This window comes from Myodes glareolus, chromosome 2 (assembly GCF_982192425.1).
Source record: "Myodes glareolus chromosome 2, mMyoGla1.1, whole genome shotgun sequence".
In the NCBI taxonomy this organism is placed as follows: domain Eukaryota; kingdom Metazoa; phylum Chordata; class Mammalia; order Rodentia; family Cricetidae; genus Myodes; species Myodes glareolus.
This window is the reverse complement of record NC_142027.1, coordinates 80,372,973-80,395,121: the sequence shown is the minus strand read 5'-3', so window position 1 is coordinate 80,395,121 and position 22,149 is coordinate 80,372,973. Positions and strand designations below refer to the sequence as shown.

The 22,149-nt window shown below is 45.5% G+C and overlaps 1 protein-coding gene across 3 annotated transcripts in view; it reads right to left on the bottom strand.

Annotated features, from left to right (window-relative positions):
- Positions 1-22,149, bottom strand: part of Abcc5 (ATP binding cassette subfamily C member 5) — a 96,749-nt gene that overhangs the window by 32,505 nt on the left and 42,095 nt on the right. For all 3 annotated transcript variants that reach the window (XM_048453754.3, XM_048453753.3, XM_048453757.3), the window contains 9 exons: positions 21,064-21,135; positions 10,878-11,002; positions 10,682-10,754; positions 9,044-9,247; positions 8,030-8,173; positions 4,609-4,711; positions 964-1,148; positions 412-558; positions 29-158 (listed from right to left, as the gene is read on the bottom strand). In XM_048453754.3, the coding sequence (XP_048309711.3) occupies positions 29-158; positions 412-558; positions 964-1,148; positions 4,609-4,711; positions 8,030-8,173; positions 9,044-9,247; positions 10,682-10,754; positions 10,878-11,002; positions 21,064-21,135 (1,183 nt within the window). The remainder of the gene's footprint in view (positions 1-28; positions 159-411; positions 559-963; positions 1,149-4,608; positions 4,712-8,029; positions 8,174-9,043; positions 9,248-10,681; positions 10,755-10,877; positions 11,003-21,063; positions 21,136-22,149) is intronic.

Genomic DNA, 22,149 nt, shown 5'->3' with positions numbered 1-22,149 from the left:
CATGAAAGGAAGGACCAGTGAGGGATACCTTCATCCATGTCTTTGGAAAACCTGTTGAGAATCCTTCCTGTTGGGGTGGTGTCAAAAAACTTCATGGGGCTCCTAAGGATCCTTCGGAAAAGCTCGTCATGGAGCCGGGAGGAGGCTCTCAGTGTGCCCTGGGGAGCAGAGACAAAATGATCATGGTCCAGAGACCTGGGTACTCAAGGAAGGCCCAATTCCTCCTAATGCAGGTGACCACTCTGCAGGACACCCATTCCCAACACTGGGGCCAGTACAAATGGTCAGAGACATAGGTGACTAACAGGGTCCGAGTGATTTCATCAGGGCCACCCAACTGCAAACAAATGCCGCACCAAGTCGTTCACATGATTTGGGGAGGGGGATGCCATGGCCCACCCACTGGTATACCTTGACAAAGACAACTCCTCGAATGGCTTTCAAGATCAGCATGACTGCCATGGAGAGGGCGTAGATGCTGGCATAGTACTGCATGTGCGGGTTGTCCTTCATGCTGTCACTCACAGAGCTTCTGTTGCCCTGAAACACTGTGGTGTTCTGTTTGGAGGTAAGGGACCATGCGGTCAGATTCAGCTCAGGGACAGAAACACAGGGAACGACCTAGGACCTGGTCCTGGCAAACACAAAGATCCTACCTACCCCGCATAGCTGTCCTACTTACTGACTAGTTCGACAGGGGTAGCCAGGGACTTTTGCTGTTCTGCAAGACTACGCTAAGCATCCTTTCCCGCACCTGCGCACAGCCCTGCTCACTGCTTTCTCTCCTTCAAACTGTCTTTTAGCTGACACACAAAACAAAGTCAGACAGACTACTGGGCTCGCACACGACGTTTCTAGTGTTTCTCTCAGTGGAAACTACGGGAGAACCCTAAGAACAGTCAGGGGCTAGGGAAACAGGGTCACATTTTCAGACACAGAAGTCTCAGTAGCGAGTAATCTCACCCCACTTCCTTGCTTGATCCAGTAGCTCAACCACCAAGTGCTAAAGGCAGTGCTGCCCACATTCAGCATGAAAAGGACCATGATGACCAGGAAAGCCAAAGGGCCCCCTGCTGCCTGGATGTAGACACCATAGACTGACCAAGGCACCGAGCCTTGCCCTTTCTCTTCCACCTGCACAAGCTGCCCTGGGAAAGAGGGAAAAAAGCATGACCTTAGAAGGGAGGAAAACTCCGTAGGAAGCTGTGGATTTGGTGAGGCACTACACTCCGCCCAAACAACCCACCCATCAGAGTTTAGTCATGGAAACCAGCTTTGGTAGGCACCAGGAAGACCTGATGGGACTGGACCTAAGTTAACTAGTCAAGCTACAGCCAAATAATGAGGTAACTGGGTAAGTTACAGCCAGTAACTTCTCTCTATAATCGCCTGAGCACATTGGCAGGGGTTTTTAGAACCTAGGGTTTGGAACTGTTCAATTGGTGTGTCGTAGTTTTCCCCAACAGAACTCCTTCCACTCCTTTGGGGCATTTCCCCTTTAATATGGCTGTTGCCTCCAATTCACGTATACAACAACAGAATAACAGAACCTATAGCCTCAAAGATCAGAATTAACTCCTCTCTGGCTAGATGTAGTGGCACACACCTTTAATCCTAGCACTTGGGAGGCAGAGGCAGGCAGATATCTGAGTCTGAGGCCAGCCTGGGCTACAGCGTGAGTTTCAGGACAGACAAGGCTACACAGAGAAACCCTGTTTTGGGGGAAAAAAATTTACCTCCTATCAAAACACTCATTCATTGAACATTTTTTTTCAGCACTATCTATAAGACAAGGCTACACAGTTCCCTGCCTGTCAGAACTGCATTGAGGACAGTTGTCATAGTTTGGAGGACAGGCCAATGAAACATAGAAACATGTACTAAACACAATAAAAAAGCCTATTTCATTCCCCAGGATGAAGGCACCAGGATTAGGCTGTTTTCTAAACTTTCACTGATGGCTAACATTATGTTTCAAGTTTAAATTACTGTGCTCAAGAAGTCTGTAAGACAAAATTCCCTCTAACCTAAAAGCCTCACTGGGCTAAGGAGGGATGCTTCCTGAAATGCTAAGGCACGTTAAGGGGCATCTTGGCTTGTACAGTTTTAATGGAACTGTTGTTTACACAGGAAAATGGTCACAATGTTAACCGCTGCTTCCGCCTCTATAAACAAAGCTGGTCAAGATAACTAGGACTCCAACATAGCGTAACCTTCTGACTGCAAGATGCATGCCTGCACATAAATGGAATGCAACCGCATGCTTCTTTGCCTTTATAAACCCCCGACTCTCCAGGACTTGATGCTACATCCCAGGAATCCTGCGTCCCAGGAGCAGCCCTAGCCGCCTAGTATCTAAATATAAAGCCTCTTGGTCAAGATTATTCTTGGTTAGACTGGTGAATCTCTGAATGACCCCAGACCTTTGGATTCCAGGAAGAATAAAACCTCACAAGATAGTTCCCCACCCAGGAGGGTCGTTATCTACACAAGCAGGGCTGCAACATGGAACAGAAGTGACCATCTGTAAAAACCAGACAGCTCCCCTCAAGACCCAGGACCAGGATGGGCAAGACCACTGACGAGGTCTGCACACGGCGTGTCCCAGTTCTCTCTCTGTTTAATCCACAAGCTTGTGTCAGAACTCTGAGGTGAACATGGCGTCACTCAGTATCTCTTCCCAAGAAAATCATGCTGAATAACGTTCTTTCTCAATTTCATCCCTACTTGGTATACTCAGAACTTGGCTGAGCTGTTAACTGGTGTTACCAGAACCCAGGCTTTTGTTCTAAAAATTCTAGATATTAGGTAAGGAGGTTCAATGATCTCTTTGTTGAGAGATCTCAACAAAGAGATCATTGAACAATGGCATTTCCTTCTGATTTCAAAGGTGACACACGCTTCAAATTCACAAACATGAGTGAGTACTCTAGCCATAAACAAAGGATATTAAGCCTATAGTTCACAAGTCTAGAGAAGCCAAATAACAAGGTGAACCCAAAAAAAAAAAAAAACATATATAGATCCTCCTGGAAATTGGAAGCAAACAAGATAGCTGGGCAAAAGTTGGGAGCATGAGGGTGGGATAGGGGTGGGCTGGGGTTGGGAGAAGGGGAGAAGGGGTAGAGAGAAGGGAGAAGGGAAAGACTGGGGAGAGCTTGGGGTAGTGGGAGGGTGGAGATGGAGGAAGGGTGGATATAGGAGCAGGGAAGAAGATACCTACATTAAGGGAGGCATTTTAGGGTTGGCAAGAGATTTGGCTCTAGAGGGGATTCCAGGTGTCCACGGGGATGTTCCCAGCTAGGTCCTTGGACAGCAGAGGAGAGGGTGCCTGAACTGGCCTTGCCCCACTATCACACTGATGATTATCCCGCATATCACCACAGATGGAGATAGAGACAGAGACCCTCATCAGAGCAAGGGACTGAGCTCCCAAGGTCCAGTTGAAGAGCAGAAGTAGGGAGAAGATGAGCAAGGAAGTCAGGACGGCAAGGGGTTGGTCCACCCACTGAGGCAGTGTGACTGTTCTAATGGGAGCTCACCAAATCCAGCTGGACCAGGACTGAACGAGCATGTGATCAAACTGAACTCTCTGAATGTGGCTAGCAATGGGGGCTGACTGAGAAGCCATTGATAAAGGCACTGGGATTTGTTTCTACTGCATGTACTGGCTTTTTGGGACCCTAGTCTATTTGGATGCACAGCTTCCTAGGCCTGGATGTAGGGGGGAGGGCCTTGGACTTTCCACAGGGTAGGGTTCCATGCCCTCTCTTAAGGAGGGAGGGGAAGGGAGGAGGGGGAGTAGGGAAGTGGGAGGGGGATGGGAAGAGGGGAGGAAGTGTAAATTTTTGAATGGAAAAATAAAAAAAAAAGAACATAAACAAAAAAAAAAGAAAAGAAAAAAATTCACAAGCATGACAATGCCTCCATTACAGCAAATAGCTTCTGAGACTCTCAAGAAATCTGAATAGGAAAACTGACACCTGTAACTTCTCTGGCTGCTTTAGCAAACAGCACCGGGACCAGGTAACAAGCCTGCCAGTCCAGCACCAGGACCAGGTAACAAGCCTGCCAGTCCAGCACCAGGACCAGGTAATAACCCTGCCAGTCCAGCACCAGGACCAGGTAACGAGCCTGCCAGTCCAGCACCGGGACCAGGTAACGAGCCTGCCAGTCCAGCACCGGGACCAGGTAACGAGCCTGCCAGTCCAGCACCGGGACCAGGTAACGAGCCTGCCAGTCCAGCACCGGGACCAGGTAACGAGCCTGCCAGTCCAGCACCGGGACCAGGTAACGAGCCTGCCAGTCCAGCAGCGGGACCAGGCAACGAGCCTGCCAGTCCAGCACAGACTGTGACACTAGGCACACTGGACACCCAGCTTTGAATGGGATTTCAATTCAGGTACAGAGGCAACTAGAAGGAAGCAAAGAAGGAAGGCAGACACTCGGGTCAGCTGTAAATACCTACGCTAACTCCAGACTTTGCTGCAGAAAGGTCAAAGGATCAAAGGTTATCAGGCTTCCCTTGTTTGGGCACACCCCAGGGCAAACCCACCTCCACACAGCAGAGTTCCTGATAAATGACAAAACTCTCACAAATGTCCTTACCTTCCTCTGACTTCACAGCCTTCTCCTTCTTCACTGACCCTGGTTTGGGGCCCTTGTCTTGTGATTTCTTCTGTGAACCACTAGCTTCCTTTTTTGAATTAATCTAATAACATTGAAAAAAACTCCAGTCATAAGATGTTCATTCAGATGAATGTCTACAGGATACATTCTAGAGAAACATTCATTGACTAGAAATATAAATAAAAGATACACCCAAGTTCTTATTTATTTTTGATACCTGGTTTCTGTGTCTAGTTCACATTGACCCTGATCTATTCAGCCTCCTGAGTGGTGAGATCACAAGCCAGACGCCATGTCTAGCACACCTACATTCTTAAGAAAGGCACCTACAATAATCTACATTAATTTCTTGTACTAACTCAATTCCGTCAATCTTTTGGGATCCAGATTCCTACCCTGTTAGTCCACTGACATTTATTCTCTACTAAGCCATTCAAGACCTATCCTCCAAAACAAGATTATTATTTCAATAATAATTAATATAGAATCACTATACAATTATTAATAATATAATTGTGTTAATTTTTCTGTAATTGATATGCTAATATAAATTATTATTAATACTATTCTTCGACTTCTCCCAGTGACTGAGTAGCACTGAAGTCACTTCCACTCCTGTTCCTGACCTGTTTCTCACTCAAATCCAGAGACGCCACCATTTCCCTCTGCTACCACAGAACCCAAAACTTTCCTGCTTGCTTTTGCAGGATCTCTGCATTCTGGCCCTGGGGCTGTCAATTTCTCCCTCATTTCACTACTTCCTATAGCTCCTACTCTCCAGCTACACTTGACACCATTCCTTAACCGTAGTTCGAATTTCCACTGCTGTATATTTGTTCAAGTTAGGCCCCTGCCTTATTCCAGTCTCAGACATGGATGCCCCTATTCAGATGGGTTCACATATTACGCCCTCTAAAGGCAACTTATGTTCCTCTGCAATAAAGCTCACACTCCCCAGTACTCTTAGCACACCGCAGTGTCTGGTTAGAATCAACTGTAAGGATGAAGGCACTGGTCTGCCCTACAGTAACTAACTAATGTCCTTCCAAGGCAAGGATGAGTTCTCACACAGGGTTATCCACTACTCAGTGCCTACTGCCAGAACTACCCAGAACAGGGCATAAAGGTAATAAAAAAAAGAATTCATCAAACTGAATCTGAGGCAAAACAAACAAACAAACAAACAAAAACCACCAACAAAAAACCTTATTCAGTGCTTTCCAAGTTCCTTCTACATCTTTAGAAATTGTCCTCCATACAGGTCTCTGAATCCAATTTACATGATATTATCATGTCCCCAGCAGGCTTACCAACTAGACTTTCCACACACACAGTGGTCTGGACACTGTCACTTGCATTTTAAATAAACACTGATTGGCCAGTAGCCAGGCAGGACTCATAGGTGGGGTGACCAGGCAGAAAGTAGAGGCAGGGAAACGAGAATTCTGGGAAGAGGGAAGTTTCAGTCTGCAGTCATCACCCAGACACAGAGGAAGCAAGATGTGATTGCCTCGCTGAAAAAGGTACCAAGCCATGTGGCTAACACAGACAAGAATTATGGGCTAATATAAGTTATAGGAGTTAGTAAGAAGGCTGAGCTAATAGGCCAATCAGTTTATAATTACTGTAGACCTCTGTGTGTTTCTTTGGGACTGAACAGCTGTGGATCAGGCGGGACAGAAACCTCTGTCAACAAGCACCAGCATTTATTTAAAATATAAATGACAGGGTTCAGAACATTGTCCCACAGCACTACAGTGACAATTTAAAAATATAAAATCTAGATAGAGCTGTATCTAGGACAGAGATAGGATTCTAAACATGCTTACTACACTGCATGAGTGAATGCACTGCTTAAGAAATATTTCCATCTGTGGATCACTTACTTGGGGACGCAACCTTGAGTAGTTAATACGATGTGTGTGTCAGGGTGCACGTGCCACAGTGCACATGTGGAGGTCAGAGGACAACTTGCTGGGTTCTGGGAGTTGAACTCAGGTGGCCAGGCTTACAAAGCCAGTGCCATTATCCACTGAACCATCCTGCTGGCCTCTTAAACAACATTCGGAAAGCATACTTCCCAGCTAAACCTTCTAGCTGTTCGGTGTCTAGCTTCTGTTCCTTGGACAATTCCATATTTTAGTTTCTCTCCTTCTGATTTTCCCCTTCAATTCTACAGTGCTAAGGTGAGTCTAAAGCTTCCCAGAAGTCATGGCGGATCATAAAACTTAAACCTGAATCAAAGTGTCTCTATGGATGTCCGTGGCAATCCCAGGAAAGCTGGAAGTCTATCAAATGGCCTAAGAATCAGGTATGGATGGTTAGCTGCACTGCCTATGAAATCACAAGAGTGAAACACTGAGGTAAGACACGAGAGAGGGTCCCAGGTAATGCCGTTACTTCATGTCAGTCTCAGAATGACCTGGCAAGCAACATGGCAGCCTGAACCCCAGTGCAGTCACCCTCAGACCCCAGGAGACAGGGACGCTGTCAGGAGGGAAGCATGGCCTCTGAGACTGCTGCACACATGCTGCGTTTGTCCTAGCTTGGAGCCGCATGAAGGCATGGGAAGCTGGCCTCTGGGTGCTGCACAGGAGGAGGGCAGGTGCAGATACAAAGAAACCTGGGATCAAATCATCCACATGAGCAAGCTGCTCAACCCGGCTGAGCCTCAACTTACTCTCTAAGGGAGAGAGATCACATTTGATGTGGGATTCACCTGTGCATGCTATAAGTGTGTTTTATTACCACTGGTTAATAAAGAAGCTGCTTTGCCCTATAGCAGGGCAGAATATAGCTAGGCAGGAAAACTAAACTGAATGCAGGGAAAAAGAAGGCCGAGTTAGGCAGACACCATGTAGTTGCCCAAGAAGGAAGATGTGAGGTAACAAACCATGAGCCTCATGATAAAATATAAAATAATAAAAATGGGTTAATTTAAGATATAAGATATATTAAGATATAGGAATACGCCTGAGTCACTGGCCAAAAAGTGTAGTAATTAATATAGTTTTTTTGTGATATTTGGGTATGGGTGACCAGGAAACAAAAATGCAGTCTCCTTTTTACACATATTTGGCCATATAACTCTAATAAAATGCTAATGGAATGGCATCTAGAGGACGTAACCCAGAGCACCTAAGTACCAAATCAAGGTCCAAGACATCATGAGTCATTTAAAAATGTATGCAGCATTTAATTCCCTTCCTGACACCTCACCCGTACACACAGAGAGAGCCTCACCCTGCTTTAACCGTGGTGTAGGGAGCCTGGTTGAGAGGAGAACAAGCATGTGAACACAGCCCAGAAGTCTGGTCACGGGACACCACGGGCTCTCTCCACTTCGCTGTCACCATGTTGCCCTGAGCAGAAATGAGACACACAAACCAACAAACCTTACCTCAACCGGGGGTGTCTCTCCCAGCAACAGGTTATTAAAAATAGCAGCGTAATCTCCGTTTAAGTTCATCAGCTCCTCATGGGTACCTCTTTCTGTAATACAGCCTTCTCTCATGAAGATCACTTCATCACAATCCACGAGGTACTGGAGACAAAGGCAAGGACAACACAGAATTGCTGATATTTATGCAAATACACTCAAATATCCTATCTTAATCTGGTACATCTCAATCAGAGATGACTTGGCTGTCCCTTGGCAACACAAAGATATTTTAGATTGTCAAAATAAGGGGAGAGATACCACTGGTATAGAGCGGATCAAGACCTGACTGCACAGAGCAGATCACCCCCAACTCCCACCACACAAAGAGTCACCAGTCTTCAGTATTCACAGTCTCAAGACCGACAACCTCTGCTTTAGTTTACTGCACCCTATGACACAGGCCAGATAGTATTTCCTATGTATTCTGAGAGTGAAGTTGCACAAACTTCCCATTAAATTTCTGAGGACGGTGGCACGGGCCAGCCTAGTCTACAAAGTGAAAGCCAGGTCAGGGATAGATAGTGGGCTGCCTCGTATAAAATAACTAATTCAAATCCTTTCACTACATGCAGAAGTACACAGGTTTTCTAAAGCAACAAGGGACAGTTGTCCGCCAAATTTAAACTGACAACTCAGACAGCAACAGTCCTGAGCAGACCTGAGATGACCGTCTTCACGGACTGATGGAGGGGAAATGCAAGCTGGTGTCTTCCCTATAGACGCGACCATGATGCTTTCTACCAGACTAACCCGTTCCCAACCAGCTGTTCTTCTCAGTCCTTTTACTTGCTATCTACTTGCAGAACCAGTACGTTCCAAGGACTCCTGATTCAGACAGCCAACTCAAGTACTGGTACATTGGTCAGGAGGCTTTTTGCGAGGAAATGAAAACACTAGGAATCTCTCGTTGTCTCAGAGCTAGCTGGCCCAAGCCTTCCTCTTTATACCAGCCTAGAAGAGAATGTACCATACCTGTAACTGGTGTGTAACAAACAGAACTGTCTTCGACTTGAGATGCTTCCGGATAGCACTGTTGAAGATGTGGTTGCCTACGTGGGCATCTAAGGCACTAAGGGGGTCATCCAAGATGTAGATGCTTCTGTCACTATACAAGGCCCGAGCAAGGCTGATTCTCTGGCGCTGTCCACCACTCAGGTTGGCTCCTCGCTCTCCAATCTATGAACCCAAAAGCAAAGGGAAGCCTCTCAAATCCAGAATGGTCATCTTTCCTCTCCCCTACCCAAACAGACTCAATCTTCCTAAGGCCTGGAGGGGTCTTGTCCCACAACCATCTAAGTACCAATCAGACCCACACGTGGCTTTGACACTGCCCAGGTCACTCTCTTCCACACAAAGTTTTCTAAAACAAAAAATGGACCATTCTTCATCCCTGCCTAAAACCCTTCAAGACCCCTGAAAGAATCTAAACAGTTACATACAACCTCCCACTCCCTGAGATTTAGGACAACATGGACACTAAAACCCACAGGGCATCATCCCTTTTTCTGCGCTGTACCTGCCTGACTGTGGTGCCATCTCTTCTGGGAAGCTCCTCCAACTTCTTACTCATACCCATAGAAGGGGGCTCTTTTTATTTTGTGCCAAATTATTTGGGTCTCTTACCCCCTTACCTATAAGCTTCTTCTGCATACAAACTACTGTCCTATTCCTTTACAGTCCCAATACCAGGCAATTGCTGTATGGCATACACATACACACACCTGGCAAATGCTGCTATGTGAACAAGTGAGTGATTCAATCAGCAAATGGTACTTGGGTTTCTGGTTGTTGTTTTTTTTTAATATGTTATTCTTAGCAGAAAGAAAGAGAGAGAGAGAGAAAGGGAGGGAGAGGGGAAAACAAAACATGCTATCAGAGATTCTCAACTTGGTATGTAGTTTAGTAAAATAGGTTGCTCAGGAGTGTAACCTAACAATGTGCATTTCTAACAAGTTTCCAAATGATGCTGATGATGTGATCTGGAGACCAAGATCTGAGCGCTTAGAAGCTAATTAAACCATTACCAAATCCATCTGGTTTGAAGAGCCAGACACAAGAGCCTGCTCAGGACAGAGGACAGAGAGTTTTCTAAGGCTCTCCTTACCTAGTAGAAGGCAGATGAAATGAAAAAGAAGCTCAGTATGTAATTGCTTTATTTGTAGTTTAAAAAATATTTACTCAATTCTTTCCACCACCCCCACCTCTCAATGGGGTCTCATAATATAGCCTTGGAACTTGCTATGTAGACCAAGCTGGCTTCCACCTGCCTCTGCTTCCCAACTTCTGAGATCAAAGGCATGTACCACCATGGCCTACTAAAAAATTAAATATTTAAACTAAATATTTAAACAGAGTAAAACAAAACTATTTGGAAACCAAATGTGATATGCTTAAGATTTGCATGACATGTATTTAGGTACATTCACTAGTATTTAGACTGACCAACAAAATGCCTTACTGACATAATGACTGACGAAAGCAAAACTCCTGTGTGGCTCTTTTCTAGGAGACACTCTCTAGAAAGGGACTCTGCCATGGCCATGCAAAGTCCTCCAAAGCTCTTCCTACTAACTGCGCTACGGTGGCCTGTCAGGGGCAGAAGGCTTGTACCTCAGTCAGATCACTGTTGGGGAGAATAGCCAAGTCAGGCCGCAGGCAGCAGCTATTCAGCACTGAGTTGTATCTGAAGGACACAAAGTGACAGAGCAATCAGGGACGTGGTTACAAAAAGAGCCTCCTGAGGTGGAGGGCTGCCTTCTCTCACACACAGCCAAGGGAAAGATGACAGAAACCAAACACGTCTTACCTTTCTTCATCAAACTCCTTGCCAAAGAGAATGTTGTCTCTCAGAGTGGCATTGAGGATCCAAGCCTGCTGGGCCACATAAGCAAAGGTCCCACTGACTGCAATGCTGCCCTCCAGAAGCGTCATCTAGGGAGACAGACATCATCCAGTGGTGTAAGTCAAAACACTGCCCGAGCCAACAGACAGCACTTCACACCATCAGTGGTGACGAACGGAGCCTAACGTTTTGGGCCACTTTTAGGATTGTTTGGACTTAACTCCATATCACACATTGCTCTATTGCTCTAAAGAAAGCTACAGGAACAAAGAAAACATTAGCCTTACTCACATAAGATGGGAGTCTGGCATAACTCACATGACTGCACGCATGCCTTGCACTCAGCAACCATGGCTCTTTCATACCCTCCACCTTTAAATTCATCTCACTATGAAAGCACAACTCTAATCTTGGTTGTCAACTTGACTGCATCTGGAATAACTAAAACCCAAGCAGCTGGGCACACCTGAGAGGGATTTTCTCGATTGGAGCAGTTGCTGTGGGGGGACCCAACCCATGCTGGGCACACAGGCTGGCAGTCCACATGAAAGGACATGGAAGAAAGCAGCTTTGACTTTTTGGCTGCTTGCCCACTCCTGTTGGGAAGTCCATCCAGCCCGCTGCTGAGGCACTACTTCACTAGTATTAGGACCTATTTCTCTGAGATCCTAAAACAAACGGAAAACAAGCTGAATCCAGCCTCCTGGATTGAATAACTGCCAGATTCCTGGCTTTTCTGTTGGGGACAATCATCGCTGAACTAGTAAAACCTCAGTCTGTAAGCTACTCTGAAAAAACGTGTGTGTGTGTGTGTGTGTGTGTGTATGTATGTGTGTGTGCACATGTCATTATGTTAACAAACAAAGAAATCAATCGCCAAATGGTACCTGGTTTTCTGTTGTACATATACTTGTTTATTCTCTATTGTATATACATTTATTCTATCTGTTCCTCCTAGAGAAACAAAACTAATATAGATTGTGGCACCATGAATGATTCTAGAAGGAAAAAAAGACGGTAAGGATGAATTTTTTTAACTACATAGAGTGTAGGCTTTGCAGTTTGCCAATACCTACAGTTATTGACACCTCTCCTAGAAGCAAAGAAAGCACTAAAGACCTATGTGTGAACTACTGACAAAGTTATCGAGGTAAGTTTGATTACCCTGGCTCACCTCCTGTGCGAAACAAGGAATTCAGTGACTCAACATATAAAGCTTTTGATAATTTGTAGACCAGCTCAGGAAAATAATGATGCTGGTTGGTTGCTTCTAGCATCTCTGGGTAAACTGACAAAGGAAAAGAATGACCTGAGTGATAAAATTAACCAGCTTCTAGCACTGCAGCAAACAGTACAAAGGAAAAGAATGAACTCTGAAAAAACTGCCCATTTCAGATGCAAATACACAGTCTAAAGGTTTCTAGTGTGCCCTGGAAGAGAATAGGAAGCCACAGAGTTGTGGAAAACCAAATCACAACCCTTATCATAAGACTGGCTGAATTACAACAAAAATCCAAGTCTCAGCCTCGGAGGCTATCCATGGTTAAAGGGCACTGACCGGTGAGGAATGGGATCCTATAACTTGGAGATGTGGGGAGGGACCCTAACGAGGCTGGGGACTTCGAACACTGTTCCAAAGGATGTGTCTCATCTGAGGAAGCAGTCTTTCCACCTCCAGCGGAGGATGCGTCCCCACCTCGACCCGCTTTATTGTCCTTCCCATTTCTGCCTGGAGAATTAATCCTACATTATCTGCAGAGTGCCCAGTGACCTTCCCTGAAGGAGATATCAGGGAAGTGTAGAGGAGGTAGGAAGTGTAGTCCCTGAGGAGGTGCACTACACTACCAAAGAGTTTAATGTATTTGTTAATCCATTCAGCACAAGTCCGGGGAATATGTGTGGGATAATGGTGGAGAAGGAACATAAAACTGGATCAGGCTGCATTTTTCAATATGGACGGACTGAGGGAGATTCTCAGCTTAATAGAAAGTTTAAAAAGGGTGCCAAAAGCTCATTCACTTGGGCGCCTGAGGCATTCATCATAAGATGGCCTGCTGAACAGGAGCTAAAGATGCCTGATATCCCTTACTTACTGTTGATGGAAGATGTGAAGGCTTGGGAAATTGCAATGCTAGAATTTTTCACTGTGTAAAATCTTAATCCTCCACAATGAGAAGGCCCAGAAGACATGCCCAGCACTAATGCTGTAAGGTACAAAATATACCTAAGACCAGAGGTCCCCCACTCCTGCCATGGCAGTGCTGGTGACAGGTGACACTGTCCAAATCTGGCCAGGTAAACAGAAAAATTGTTACTGGATAAACAGTGAACTTCCCTTAAACCATCAGGAACCATTCTTAATCTGTCCTCCAAGGTCAACGGAACTCAGACAAGCTTATCTAGCTCCTGGTTGCGTAAATCAGAACAGCCTGTATCAGTAAAAAGATGCCCCCCCTGCTGTATATAAAATCTGCTTTTCTGCCATTTTGCTCTTCTGTCATCCCCCACCCCCATAAACCTTTTTTTCTACCCAGGGAGCGGTCTAATTCAGTGGGCTCACTGCACCCTCGCTTACAGGAGCAGCTGCACACTTGAAGAACTCTGTCATCACCGTTTTCCTTGTGGCAACCTTAGGATTGCAGAGGCTGCAGTTTAATTGGATGAAATGAATGCAGTGGACTTATTGGGCCCAGGAGTAATGTGGGGGGGAGCCACGTGGCAACACTGAATCACCAGAGGTAAGGTGATTGTGGTTACTATATTGGCAGCCCAAGCAAAGCGATGGGCATAAGAAATAGCCTGACCTATGACAGGCAGCATAGGCAAAGTGATTTTTTTATGGTGGCACAATTCATATGGATTCTTAGTCTCCAAGAAAGAAATAGATTAAAAAGTTTATCTTGTTTTTGTTTGATCTGTATAAGCAGAAAATTCCCAAACAAATAAAGTCCACATTTGATCATAGCAATAGGGACTCTTAATCTTAGCCTACGAACCAATTTCCAGACTTGAGCCAGTTTGCAAACCCAGAACCCTGAGAATGAAGAACAGCCAGGTCCTTGATTGGCCCGCAAGCTCCCTTGAGGAAGAACCCTGATAAAATATCTAAGAATTTTATTGTTAAACTTTCCCCCATCCTTCCCCAGAGGGATCTATGACCTTTTACAAGGCAAACCATACACTGGGGGAAAGGAAACAGTCAGACTTTCAGGTGTTCTGGATACTGGTTCTGATTGACCCTGACTCTGAAAGACAACAAGAAATACTGTAGCCAACCAGTCTAAGGAAGGGCTTAGGAGGTCAGGGACTGATGGAGTCTCAGCTAATGTCAGGGTTACAATAGGACTAGTGGATCCCCAAACTCATTTTGTAGTTACTTCCCAGTCCCAGAATGTGTGACGGGGATAAATACGATTAGAAAGAAATTGGCAGAATCCATGACCTCTGGAGCGACAGCTAGCCTAGTTGGAAAGATCAAATGGAACATACAGGAGTTGTCTCTGCCAGGGAAAACAGTGGACCAGAATCAATGCTGCATCCCCGGGGGGAATGACAGAAATGAGCACCACTGTAAGAACTCGACGATGCAAGGGTAGTGGCTCCCACACCTCTCTTTAATACTCCTGTTTGGCCTATGCAGAACCTGGAGAATGCCTGCTGACTTACTGAATGAAGGGTCCAGGAATATAGGAATATAAAGTTATTAACTTAGAGAAATGAGAACAGAAGCTAGCAGCTTCGTCAGGGACCAAAGGTTAGCTTTTTTACAATGGCTCTATGCAGCTATGGGTTAGTTTTTTACAAGAACCTCCTGCCACTTACAACTGACAACTGCCACGGACCAAAGCTAACTTTTAATAATAAAGTATGAGACTCCTAGCATACATCCCATCCCATAAACTTTAACTAAACGCTCCTACGTGACTTTTGACTTCACAATGTTTTGTATCCTTCCCTGCTATGGAAACAGTCGTGCCAGAAAAGCTGTCAAGTTCTTTGCAAACAAGATTAGCTGTGAAAAAAATCTGCAGGCTTCTGTAAACAACAATTTAGCTAAAACTTTGTTAGCGAAATTATAAATCTTAAACGCACTATGACTCTATAACTTTGAAACTGTAAAAATTCCTTTGCTTATGCCTAATGCTTACTTCTTACTGTATAAAGGGACATGGAACCCATCTCCATTGCCACAATTTCAGAAGCCCGAACTCTGGCTGTAGTCCCAGCTAGCTGGTAAGCTTTGTGTGCCCCGTGGTGATTTTTGGAATTAAATTTGCTTCTGGTTTCATAGATTTCAGTGGTCTGCCCCCCATTATTTGCATGCCCCCAGACCCAAAAGAAAATTTAAAGTCGTGACCCCTATTGCTGCTGCTATACCAGATGCAGAGTTCTTACTCGAGCAGATTGGCATATCTGGTACTTGGTATGCAACTACTGGCCTAGCAAACACCCTTTTCTCTGTACCTGTCCACAAAGATCACCAGAAACAATTTGCTCTTAGTTGGAGAATCACCAGTGTACCTTCAGTATTGCCTAAGGGTATATTAACCCTCCTGTCCAGCATCTTAACCTACTTTGAAGGGATCTTGATTATCTGTCTCTTCCACACAATATCACATTGTTCCACTATACAGATGACATTATGCTGACTGGACCAAGTGAGCAGGAGGAAGCAAACACTGTGGACTTATTGGTAACACATATTCATTTCAGAGGATGGGAAATAAATCTAACCAAATTCAAGGGCTTTCTACCTCAGTGAAACTTCTAGATGTCCAGTGCTGTGGGGCAGAGATATTCCTTCCTGGAGGAAAGGTAAGTTATTGCACCTGGTTCCTCCTGACACCAAGAAAAAAGCAAAATGCTTAGAGGGTGTGGTGTTTTGAATAAGAACCACAGGCCCACATGTTTAAATACTTGATCCCCAGCTAGTGGAACTATTTGGGAAGAAATAGGACATGTGAAATTGTTTGTTGGAGGAGGTGTGTCTGTCACTGCAGGCGGGCTTTGGGGCTTCAAAAACCCACAACATGCCCAGCTACCTCTCTGCCTCATGCCTGCAGATCAGAACATAAGCTCCACTGCGGCTCTACCACCATGCCTGCCCGCCTGCTGCCATGCTCTCTGCTATGATGGCCATGGACTCACCCTCTAAAACTGTTGTGAATGAGCCCCAAGAAACTCTTTCTTCTATAAGTTGGCTCAGTCATGATGTCTCTTCACAGCATCAGAAAAGGAACTAAGATAGGGGCCCTATTTGGATTTGGAGAGAGCACATCCTCACGTGGTGTTACTCTGCTAGCTCTGTGTGGGGCCTAGAACAAGAGCAGACTCCTCAACAGGTCCAGGCTGCTGGGCAGGCTGCTCCGCTGCACGGACCATTACTCAGCAGACCAGATGGTCCTTGAGGTGTCAGTGAGGGTTGCTGGTTGGAGCCTTTGGCAGACCCCTGGAAGTGAATCACAGAGTAGTCCCTTGGTCCCCAGGGACCATCATCTGTAGGCAACTGTTCTCCCTGGGAGAGACAGTCCTTTGCCTGCTGCTAGGCATCAGTGGAAAATGAACATTACAGCGGGTTACCCACTGCCATGCACCTGAGCTGTGTATCATGAGCGGGTGTTGTCTGACCCACCAAGCCATGAAGTAGGACGTGCACAGCTGCAGTCCTTTACCAAACAAAAGTGGAACATACAGATTGGGTCTGAGCAGATCCTGAGAACACAACCAAGATACATGAAGAAGTTACCCATTGCTCCTGGTTTCTACTCCTGTTAAAACAGTCTGTTCCCAAGCATGCACCTGTAGCTCCCAAGGGTGTGCCCTAGACTAGTTGACGAAGGAAGAGAAGACGAGGGCCTGGTTACTGATGGTTCTGCACATTATGTAGGTACCACTCGGAAGTGGACAGCTGAAGCATTACCACCTCTTTCTGCAACAACCCCAAAAGACCCCGGTGAAGGGAAATCTTCAGAGTGGGCAGACCTTCAGGCAGTACACATGGTTATACATTCTGCCTGGAAGGAGAATGGCCAGAAGTGTAATTTACTATTCACGAGCTACATCCAATAAACTGACTGGTGATCATGGACTTGGAAAGAACATAATTGGAAAATGTTAAGAAAGCATTTAGGGAAGAAGTATGTGGAAAGATCTCTCCAAATAAGGAAAGTATGTGGTGACACTTATGTCACATGTAAATGCTAACCAAAACATGACGTCAGCAGGAGGAGTTCAATAATCAAGTGACAGGATGACCTGTCCTGTCAACGGTCAGCTTTTTCCCAGCTGTCACTGCCCAATGGGTACATGAACAAAGTGGCCACAGTAGCAGCAATGGAGGCTATATGTGGTGGTTTGAATGGAAATGGGCCCCAAAGGCTCCTATGTGTGACTACTTGGCCCCTAGTTGTGGAACTGTTTGGGAAGGACTAAGAGGTGTGGCCTTCTTGGAGGAAGTGTCTGTCCTCCAACAAAATCTTTTCTTTTATAAGAGTTGTTATCTTTGTCATAGTCTCTCTTCCCAGCAACAGAACAGCAGGTAAGACACTATGCATGGGCTAAACATCAAGGATTTCCACTTAGCAAGGCTGACCTGCCTACAGCTGCAGCTGAGCACCAGATCTGCCAGCAGGAGAGACCAACACTGAACACCCCCATTACGACACCATTCTCTGGGGTGACTAGCCAGTGTCCTGGGAGCAGCTTGACACTGGACTTCGAGGAAAGGACAACACTCTGCCGTTAACAGAACAGAAACTTACTCTGGCTGTAGATTTGCCTTTCCTGCACAGAATGCTCTACCGAAACCACCATCCATGGACGATACAATACCCATCTACCACCATAGAATTCCATACAGCACTGCTTCTGACAAAGAAACCCTCTTCACAGTCAGAAGCAGGGCAGTGGATCCAGGTTCATGGAATTCACAGGTTTTTACCATGCTTCCCACCATCCTGAAGCAGCTGGCCTGATAGAACAATCAAACAGCCTTTTGAAGACACAGTGCCAACTTGGTTGCAAAAGGCTAGAGGCCTGTGTTAAAGTTATTCAGAAGCAGGTATATGCTTTGAATCAGCATTCAAGATATGGTACAGTTTTCCTATAACCAGAATTCACAGGACCAGAAATCATCAACTCTAGTGACCCACTAGGTAAATTTCTGATTCTGTTTCTGAGACCTTCAGTTCTGATGGCCTGGAAGTTTTGGTTCCAGATGGTGGGGCACCCCTGCTTTGAGACATAAAATAAACATTCTACTGGACTGGAAGTCCAGAGCCCCCCACCCCCAGCCACTGAGTACTTCTGGCACCCTTAAGCCAACAGGCTGAGAAAGGATTAACAGTGTTAGGAGGGGTGATTGATCCAGATTCCCGGGAGGAAACTGGATTGCCTCTCCACAAAGGAGGCAAAGAGGATTATGTCCAGAGTGCAGAAGATACTTTAGGGTGTCTATCCATGCAGGATGGCAAAAGGCACACACCCTTCAGGAATGAAAGTATGGGTCACCCCTCCAGGAAAGTCAAGGCCTGCTGAGGTGCTGTCTGAGGATGGAGGAAATGCAGAATGGGTAGAAAATGAAGGGAGTCATAAATACTATCTAAGGCCATGGGACTGGTTGCTAAAACTTAGACTATAACTGACATGAGTGTTTCTATCTTGTTAAGAACGTGCTAGTGCATGTATACATCTACATTAAAGGGTACTTGTGTTTTATTTCTTCGCCATGGAATGTAACCTGGACAGAAGTAATATCAGCAGTTACTGCACTATGCTATGAGACACCGAAAGACCAAGCATTCCTCAAAGGATATTGCCACCTAGTTTAAAATAAATAGTTTAAATTATGACCTAGTTATTGTGTTTTCTATGGAAAGTAAGCATGATGTGACTGTATCAAGTTGACAAGAGGTGGACTTGCGATGGGTAATCTTGTTTTTCAGCTTGACTACATTGGAAGCAACCAAAACCCAAGCATCTGGGAGGGATTCTTGACTGGATCATATGATGTGGAGAGACTCACTCTAAATCTGAATCATCTGCGGGCTGGAGACCCACCCTAGACCTGGCTTCCAACTTCTGTTGGTAGTCCACGGAAAAGGACATGGAAAAAGGAAGCTTTTACTTTTCACCTGCTTGCCCTCACTGTTGGCAAGTTCACTTATTCTACTGCTGAGGCATTACTTTGCTGGTATTAAAACCTGTTTCAGGATTAAAATGTAGAGTGAAGACCACTGAGACATCCAGCCTGGTCGAATGAACAACTAATAGATTCTGACATTTCCACTGGGAGACAGCCATTGTTGGACTAGCCAGAAGAAACACTGTAAGTCATTCTAATAAATGTCTTCCAAATACACACACACACACACACACACACACACACACACATATATTATGAATACACACACACACACATCCATTCTATCAGTTCAGTTCCTCTAGAGAACCCTGACTAATACAACAAGCAAGAAGGCCCTTTTCTGAAGTTCCCTGCGGAGGGTGCCATAAACATTTACAGCCAGAGTCTGCCTGAAGGTGAAAGTGGCCAACTTATCTACCTGACTCATTCAAGATGTTGACTGGACCAGCTTTTTCTGTGAAGCGAGGACCAGAGAGGAAAGAGAATTCGAGGTTAGATAGCAATCGATGTGAACAACATTCAAACAATGATTAGGAATCTTCCTTCCATCACGAAGAGGCTACCCGAATAGCCACGGCTTTGATGTGTTTTCCATCACAGCCTGGTATGAGCTGACTCAGCAGTTTTGCCATGGTTCCTTTTGATACCAGCAGCGACTTCTGTTTTGAGCTGTGAGTGCTAAAGCTGTGAGGCAAAGTCTCATTAATTAGTGCATGGAGCTCTTGACAAATAGCTTGTCCAGGTGAACACCAGCGCATGCAGCGTGTGTGTGCAGGCTTATCTGTCTACAAACTGACAAGCAATCTGCTATGCACAAATATGTTCAGAAGTCTACCTCTCCTGGCTGCTGGCAGCAACACTGTCAGCTAAGAGTTACACACTACAGAAAGGGTAGGGAGAGGGAATGGCCAGCACTACCATCCTCCATGTCAGACAGGCTGCCAGGGTTTGATCCACAAAAGCCAAAACCCACTTGGTTTAAGCTTAACCACTGCCCAATCACCCCACCCCCCCAGAAAATGCAGCATCTTGTTAGCGTTTGTAGTGTTAAGTAGCATTTTGAAGATGACCTGCCCTACTCCCATGAGCCCCAGTGTCATCACAGGTCCTCACAGGTCCTCAAATCCAGCTGATTATGAGAAAACACCTAACAGGCTTTTGCTTTTTACGAAGACCCACAGCCGGGCCAAGGACGGGAGTGTCTAAATAATAAAGCAGAACACAGTCCTGTGCTCTAGGAGGAGCACAGCACACCACAATGGCTGGAACCAAATAAGACAAGGAAATTGTCCCCAGTATAGAAGTCTCACTGTCCTAACACAGGTGAGTTTCAGAAGGCCTCACCTGTCAGGAGGTAGCAAAAACCACACACCTATCCTCATTTGCATCTAAGTAAGCTGGTTAATCCTTGTTTAAAGGCATGCAAGTACCTGCTTTTCTCTGATAACTGGGTTCCATGCACTCAGAGCATCTGCGCTCACCCTTCCTCCCTCCCTCACAGTACAGAAAGCATCTGAGAGGCCCCCTACACTCTTCACTCGCTGTCTCCTGATGTACTTGTGTATCTAGATGACTGAGCCTCTCTCTGGAAATGAACTCCCTGAAGGAATAACCACCATGGACTTTAGGCTGAGGATCAAGTGACTGTGCTTCTGAATCCAACTATGGCGGCTCCCTTAATCACTCTGCTGCAGCGGGCAGTGCATGGTCATCTCTCTCCCCTGCTACTTCTACTCCTCGCACACCCACAGCGTCCAGTAGCTACTTCCTGAGTAAGAAATGACGCCAGGTGACGCACCTACCTGCCACTCATCGGGTGTTTACTGTGCCCCTTGCAGACACACGGCTGATAAGAGCGGATCAATCAAGAGGCACAGCATAGACCACTGTCTCGTTGTCCCCACCGCGACTGACTCTTCAGTAGTTGAGTTTGTTTTTCCTGAGACATCTGCTAAGCAGAGCCTGAGAAAGGAGCAGGAAAGACCAAGGAAATAACAAAAATCTTACCTGGCCTAAGATGGCTGAAATGAGAGAGGTTTTTCCACTTCCCACACTGCCGCAGATTCCAACCAGCTTGCCCTGGACAAAGCACACAGAGAGAAGGAGGACATCAAACTACCAGCCACTCCTCCTACGAACTTCCAGTCAGGCGTCAGTCCAGGAGCAAGGACACCCTTTGGGAAGGTTAATTGCTATACACATCATGGTACACCACAGGCACTTTGAGAAAACCTACTTTAAGTAACCAAAGTTTGGGTTTTTTTCTATTTTATTTTTTTTATTTTTGTTTTCCCAAGGCAGTACACTTTAAAATTGTTTTATTTTAATCTTTCTCCAGAATTTATTTTCAGAAAGAACTACATGTATTATATCCCATTAAAATATAATTTTTATCCATTGTTTTACTATTTTGTTTGTTGTTTTCTTTTTTCAAGGCAGGGTCTTTCTATGTAGTCCTGGCTGCCCTAGAACTCGCGCTATAGACCAGGCTGGCCTCAAACTCACAAAGATCCACCTGCCTCTGCCTCCTGAGTGCTGGAGCTAAAGGCATACACCATCACACCTGACTCAAAATATAATATTTTTGTACATCAAGCTTTTCTGTGAAATATTTTTCAAAACATAAGGAATATCTACACTATCAATACCCCCAAAAAGTAGAACACAACGTCTGTGAGTTTCTAAGTAGACATCCTTTAGTGTCCTCAGACAACCAAGGTCAAGACCCCAGCCTGCAGATGCCCAAGGTCTGTGTGTGCCTATATACCACGTGTGTGTCTATATGCCACGTGTGTCTATATGCCACGTGTGTCTATATACCACATGTGCCTATATGCCACGTGTGTGTCTATATACCACGTGTGTGTCTATATGCCATGTGTGTCTATATACCACGTGTGTCTATATGCCACGTGTGTCTATATACCACGTGTATGTCTATATGCCACGTGCGTGTCTATACACCATGTGTGTGTCTATATGTCACGTGTGTCTATATGCCACATGTGTCTATATACCACGTGTGTCTATATGCCACGTGTGTGTATATACGCCACGTGTGTGTCTATATACCACGTGTGTGTCTATATGCAT